General features: G+C 40.9%; 1 protein-coding gene across 2 annotated transcripts in view; it reads right to left on the reverse strand.

Annotated features, from left to right (window-relative positions):
• Positions 1 to 3,728, reverse strand: part of SLC25A21 (solute carrier family 25 member 21) — a 485,174-nt gene extending 481,446 nt beyond the window's left edge. For both annotated transcript variants that reach the window (XM_043556021.1, XM_043556020.1), the window contains exon 1: positions 3,199 to 3,728. In XM_043556021.1, coding sequence (XP_043411956.1) covers positions 3,199 to 3,268 — 70 coding nt within the window. In that variant the 5' untranslated portion in view covers positions 3,269 to 3,728. The remainder of the gene's footprint in view (positions 1 to 3,198) is intronic.
• Positions 3,729 to 7,207: the final 3,479 nt, after the last annotated feature.

The following is a 7,207-nucleotide window of genomic DNA, read 5'->3' on the forward strand; positions in this document are numbered from 1 at the left end:
CTTCCCCGAAATCCCCATGCCCACTGTGGCCCCACCCATCCACATGGGTACTGGCTACCATTTATTGGTGCAGAGGTGGGCCCTTATCCAAAACTGGGTCATCTTGAGTCTTTCCCCCAGGATTTTACATGAGAAATGGAAAAAAAAAAAAAAAAAAAGCAAGTTAGTCTCTCACTATCTCTATAGAAGTGAAGAGAATGTAAATTCAAGAGCTGTTAGGAACCACATTCTGTCATGTGGATGGCAGAGCAGAAAATAGCAGCCAATTGTAAGAAAAAAAGATTGATAGGGGCCCATGGGTGGCTCACTCAGTTAAGTGTCCAATTTTGGCTCAAGTCATGATCTCGCAGTTTGTTGAGTTCAAGCCTCATGTCAGGCTCTGTGCTGACAGCTCAGAGCCTGGAGCCTGCTTCAGATTCTGTCTTTCCCCCTCTCTCTGCCCCTCTCCCTCACACGCTCTGTCTTTCTCTCTCTCAAAAATAAATAAACATTAAGAAAAATTCTTTTTTCATAAAAAAGTCTGAAGGTACCACAAGAGCACAGGGAAATACCTCCACAGTATGGCACACTGACAACCTTGAACATCTCCACATAACCTGTGGACACGGCTAGGCCACAGACTGATTCGAGTCTTGGCAGAATGCCCGATGATTTCTTCTGGTCTAAGGGAAGATAAGCAGCCTGGTGAGGAAAGGCAGAGAAGCTGTTTCTCCTGTTATCTTAGGGAAGACTACCATGAGGCCATTTCTCATGTATCGCCCCAGTTTCAGTTGAACTCAAGACTTTCCACCTCATTCCCACTTGGGGGAAGCTGCAGCCTTCAGTGTAAGTCAATAAAACTGCTTGGCTGTGGTTCTGAGGCACCTCCTCGACAGTAGAGTGACCCGCTGCTCATACCATCTACCAACTGGCATCTTCAGTTTGGTGTTGCCCATGGAATAAGGGACACAGGGAAATGACACCACCATATCACCTGCTTTTCCTAAGTAATTAGCTATCTGAATCCGTTTGGGCATGTTTACTCCTTACCAGACAAATCTATGGAAATATGGCAAGCCATCCTAGCAGCTGTATTAGTATTACTGGTGACCCTACTATTCACCACGAACCTGCTGCCTTGGAAATGTTTAACCATTTGACAACGTGAGGAAAGGTAAAGGATGACTTCCTGAATTCTCCTCAGTGCTCTAGCTCCTGGTTCCAGTCTCTTCCAGGAATGCATCCAGACGTTGAATTCCAAGAGATTCCCTGGTATTTCTGCAATAAACTTCCCCAGCTTTTTTCCCCCTTAAGAAAGCCAAAATGTATTTTTAACCTTGACCCTCAAAAGGTCATATAATACACACACAGAGGTGCCGCATTTGATGACATTATCAGTAATGAGAACTTTAGCGCTAGAGATTCAAACGCATTTTCTATATTTATTAAAATTCCACATCTCTTGTATATTAATTTCTCTTTGGCCCTTTACCTAGTATATGTAATATGATTAATCTGCATTTATTAAAAACCAGTAAATATAAAGCTTTATGAAAATATTATTGCCTAAGTAGAAAACACGATCTCCTTTCACTATGATGAAAGTGTACATTACTTTCAACATTTATCAGTGATTCCATAGTACCAAATCTATAAACCAACCACACTATGTTTAATTTACCTTACACATATACTAATTTTCATTCATATTAGTTACAACTATAAGAATATGATGACATCACACATTTGTGCCAAATATTTATCAACCAACAAAAACATGTAAGTAGGTTACAGTTTGACCCTTGAGTTTAGCTGTGTCTAAGATCTAGTATGATCATCTAAGCCAATACAGAGATGCTTTGAATCATTAATTAGAGATTAGGATGTTCACCAATTTGCCTTACTCTCCCATTCGGACAGCTAAGTTTTCTTTGATCAGGGTCATGGACTCTGAAATCAACCCAGTCAGGGAGAGCTGGCAGTCTGGGATATTATGGAATTTGACCCGGTGACTAAATTGGTGCAAATTCATCATCACTTCTGGGAAACAACTAAAAAAGCAGACAGTGTGGCCACTGACATCATAATTATGGATGGACAAAGCATAATCACATATAAGAGATGAATGCCTTGATGGTCATATTAATGAAATACCATCCTTATAAACTGTACAGACCATGATTGATACATGTGGTTGCTTGTGGTACTCCTGAGATGCAAATAGTTCACGACATAATGATAACTAGTCATAATTTGTAATAGGCCTTTATAAGAAGTCCAAGTGTATTTGAAAATAAATTTTCCTAGTTGACGTTAAACATTAGACATCTAGTCACTCTCCCTATATGATTTACTAGAGTTACCATAGTATAACGTCTTAAGAGAATATCTACACTTACAAAAATGTTTTATGGTGCTGAGTGAATTGTAGTAATTTATAAATTACTCTATAAATTTAAAATAAAAATGTGTCACAGCTATGAAAACTTAAATTTTCAATCAACTCATGATTTATATTCTAAAGTATCTTTAAAACACATCCACACAACATAATCTCATGGGTTCTTATTTTCTCTAGCCACACTTAGTAATTATTTCCATGATTAGTTACAACAAATTTTTTCTAGTTTTTTTCCCACAACGTAACTCTCCATAAATTGTGAACCCCTTATATCAAAGGTGTTTATGTGTGTTAACATATGCATTTAATTTTAATATGCCTATTTAAGGCACGAATAGCCCCCAGCAAGCACTCTCTGCACTAAGAAAACCTGTGGAGTGCTGAGGTACACACTCGAATGACGGAGGCAGGAGTTATGTAAGATCTGAGTTAGCCCAGAAGAAAGAAGCTGCAAATGATAGCAGAGCTAAGGCTGACGCAAGCTGGATCGCTTCAAGTAAAATAACCAGCTAGGAATCAAGGCCTCCTCCAAGTTGCAGGCCTTGGGGCTGCCTAGCTTGCATTTCAGGCCGAGGGCGCAGAAGGCGGGGCAGCCGAGAGCGGCGGCGCGGCGCGGCGCGGCGCGGCGGCGACTTGACCTGGGGCACCGGCCTCCCACCGCCGGCTCCCGGCTTCCTTTGCTCTGGCCCTCGGCGGGCTCAGGCGCTGCGCCTGGAGCGCTGCATTTAGACGGGAAACTTCGGATGCCAGGACTGTCTGAGAAAAGTTTTCCGACACGCTAAAGGAAAAGCGACTGGCCCCTAGCGGGGCGGCCTTACCAGCGGAACCACCGGCCAGGATCTGGCGAGAAGCCTCTTTCACGAAGCCGACCTCGGGCTTGGCGGACATCTTCGAACGCCCAGGACGACGGAGTGGGCCGAGATGAGTGGGCGAGCTCGCCGGCCTCGCTACCGACCTGCACAGCTTCTCCCGATCGAGAGAGCCGGGGCTGGGCAGTTCCTTGCGCCGAGTGAGGCTGCAATCCGGCGACTGCTCGGAGGTGGAGGCTCAGGGCGCACACTCGCCGCCGCGTGATGTGCCGCGGGTCCGAACCTGCCCGCTGCACCCTTTCAGGGGCGCTCTCTCGCCGCTGCTAGGCTTCCTGGGCTCCGAGAAGGACCTCGGGGGAGAAAAGACTCGCGGATGGGGTCGGGCTGGCTGCCGCGGTGAGGCGGGTTTGGTCTCCTAGATTGGCGCCCACGCGCTTCCCTATCGGGAGCTGCCTGCGGTTTGTCAAGCTGGACGTGCTGCCTCTGATAACGCAAGTAAAGAAGCGTCTCCGGCCTAGCGGCCCGGGCTGGGGCGACCCTTGCCCTCCCGGCAAGCAGGCGCACTGGGAGGTCCTAAAGAACGGACAGGTGGATAAGTTCTTTGGAGTTAGTTGTCCTGAAATTGTGGGCAGTAGAAACGAGAAAGCAAATCCCATTTGCAGTGACCTTGCAATTAGGGTAATGTAGTACTTCACAGAGAAATGGTTTTGGCTTAAGGGAATTTATCACAACTCATCAACCTGAGTTTTATTTACTGAAAAACCAAAATAAAGAAGAGGCATTACTACAGAGAAGTGTCATAGGTACCCTAGGTCAGTGATTCTCAAAGTATGAACTTAGCATCCAGGAACAGAAGCACGATGTGAGAGTTTGCAAGAAAGGCAAATTCATGGCCCCACCCATATCTACTGAATCAGAATCCCTGGGTAAAGGGCTCAGAAACCTGAGTTTTAGTAAGTTCTCCAGTGATTTCTTGAGAGCGTTAAAGTTTGTGAACCACGAACCTAAATGATCAAGGAACATTAAGGAACTATCAGTATATTCTCTCTTTAAAACACTTAATTGTTCACACTAGCCCTTTAGGATATTTGGCAAAACATAAATGCTAATTTATACTGTTTTTAAACCACAAGTTACAAGTGCTATGTAGAAGAGACACAATATAATGAAATTCAGAAAAATACCTGCCGCACTTATAACAGGTAGGAGATGATACCAGTAAAAGGTATTTGGAGAGGATTTGGAGCCCCTATTGTCATATTAGTTCTTAAACACACTATTTAATACTAAATATATTCACTTTGAACCATATGAAATTGCCAATTATGAAAAAGCCAGGAACAGTGGAGTATCAGCAATATAGTATGATTAAAACTTACTGTATATGATTTCCACTTAAATATGCAAAATACAATAATTAGTTTCATGTTTTGTTTTTATTTCTGAGGCAGAGCTATTAAAAGCTGGTAATAATGGTAACTGACTGGCAAAACTGTTGAAAGTAAGGAATTGGGGAGTTTGCTGCTTGTGGATCAGATACGCAAAAATAAATTTTCTCATATTTGGTCAAATATTTGATTAAAATTACCAAGTTTGAAATGTTTGCCATGAAATAGTTTTCAGAAATTTTTGCTATTTAGATAAAAGCTTTTGAGCAATGTTTGAGTCTTTTACAAACTAAACATGAAGTATTAAGTGCAATATAGAATCACGTATTCAACAAATATTGAGAACCTGTTATTATACTAAGCACTTAAATCAGACTTTCAGAGCTCATAGGAAATATTTCCCTCATCGTCCAGTGAGGACACTGAGTTTCCCAGGATCACACCACAAGTTAATAATGTCTCTGGGATTTGGTTCCAGAATTCCCTCTTCTAATAGCAACAGGATTGTAGATTTCAATATTAGCCGCAGGCCAAACTACATTCTGTCACACAGAAAACCAAAATAATTAAATGCCCCCAAATTAATTTATTTCTTCATATATATAAGTGGAGAATTTTTTTAAGTTAAAAACAATGTCACAACTATTAAACCCCAAGGCACACACTGAACAAAATTCTAGATTCATTCACTGAAAGCTTAACTAAGTATCAGCACTTTCCTACGTACTGGCAATGTAACAGTTAAAATTCCTAGTGGAGCATATAATCTAATGGAGGAGATACTACCATATTGCAATATAAGTAAAACTTTTGCCTTCCTGAGATACTCCTTGATACTCCCAAATCAAGATTTAAAGGTAGCCTTTTTTTTTTCTTCAGTTGGATCAATGTAAAGATAGCCTTCACCAATTCCATGAGGTCCTTAATCTCTGAATATCTTATCCAGAGGAGGTAGGTGCAGGTTTATGGTCTCACTAAGACCTCAGTCTCTTAACACCTGTATGGATTCAGTGAGAAGACCCTCCTAGACATAGTTCCAAATACTCTGTTAGAAAATTACTACCAATTATTAAACTCTTTGGGCTAGAGCAGATTTTTTTGAGTAAAATAAGCAAAGCCTGCCATCACATCTGATTTCTAGTCCTACACCTCTAGAATAGTTGAGGAGATAAGATCTAGGTATAAGAATATTCTGAAGCCGGGACTCAGCCAGTGTTAATCTAGAATCAACAAATACCCACTGTGCTAAGAGCTCTGATTATGGGATGTATCTCTTACCTGCAGCCAAATTTGCCTGTAGCTAATATTGGAATTCTGGGAGGTTTAGCGCTGGGGGGGGGGGGGGGGGGGGGGCGGGAAGGAAAATTTACTTGACCTACTGTTTCAGATTTCCTTTCTATCATTAGATAGATTACTCTTTCTATTATTATTTTTATATAATTCTGTAATGCCCTGATATCAGAGCAAAACTCCTAAAGTGTCAAGCTTATATTTTTAAATGATTATTTAAATTAAATTATTTTAAAATGATTATTTGGTTGAGAACTACATAATTAGAATGGCTAGAAACTTAACTGCCAGGTACCCTAAAATACTCACTGAACATAAATATCTAATAATGTCTTCAGTGTCTTGTTGGAATAAAGTTTTTGTATTGGGCCATTGGATCAGCTACTGTTCAAGACCAAAACAACAGTGGCTTAAATAAGATAGAAATTTATTTTCCCTCATGTAAGCCATGAATAAGGTTCCGGCCAGCAGAAAGAAGAGAAAGACAAGAAGCATAAAAAAAGACCTGGAAATTATACAGATCTCATTGGTCAGAACTTGGCCACATGGAGTATACCTAGGTACGAGTGAGGTTGGGAAAAATAGTATTTTGCTGTGTGGCAATGAGTCTAGGGGGGAAAAAAAACATTATGGAAGGAGGGGAGAATATATTGGAAAATAAACAGCATTGTTTACTACTTTGGGGAAAAGTTTAGGAATAAAGAGCTATATTTTATTTTCATTTATTTATTTTTTTTTAAATATGAAATTTATTGTCAAATTGGTTTCCATACAACACCCAATGCTCATTCCAACAGGTGGCCTCCTCAATGCCCATCACCCACCCTCCCCTCCCTCCCACCCCCCATCAACCCTCAATTTGTTCTCAGTTTTTAAGAGTCTCTTACGTTTTGGCTCCCTCTCTCTCTAACCTGTTTGTTTTTTTTTTTTTCCTTCCTCTCCCCTATGGTCTTCTGTTAAGTTTCTCAAGATCCACATAAGAGTGAAAACATACGGTACCTGTCTTTCTATGACTTATTTCACTTAGCATAACACTCTCCAGTTCCATCCACATTGCTACAAAAGGCAATATTTCATTCTTTCTCATTGCCACGTAGTATTCCATTGTGTGTATAAACCACAATTTCTTTATCCATTCATCGAAGAGCTATATTTTAAAATGACAGTATTTGCACATTTTGAAAAAATTTGTTTTCCTCAAACTTAAAGTCAACTTCATTAGTGTGTCACTAGAAAATACAGTATAACCCCATGGTATTCCAACTATGACTGGACCCACATCTCAAAATACCATTTACTAAGAGATACATAGCCTCTGTAGGCCCATAGACTCTTTTATT

The sequence above is a fragment of the Prionailurus bengalensis genome, chromosome B3, assembly GCF_016509475.1.
Source record: "Prionailurus bengalensis isolate Pbe53 chromosome B3, Fcat_Pben_1.1_paternal_pri, whole genome shotgun sequence".
Taxonomy (NCBI): Eukaryota; Metazoa; Chordata; class Mammalia; order Carnivora; family Felidae; genus Prionailurus; species Prionailurus bengalensis.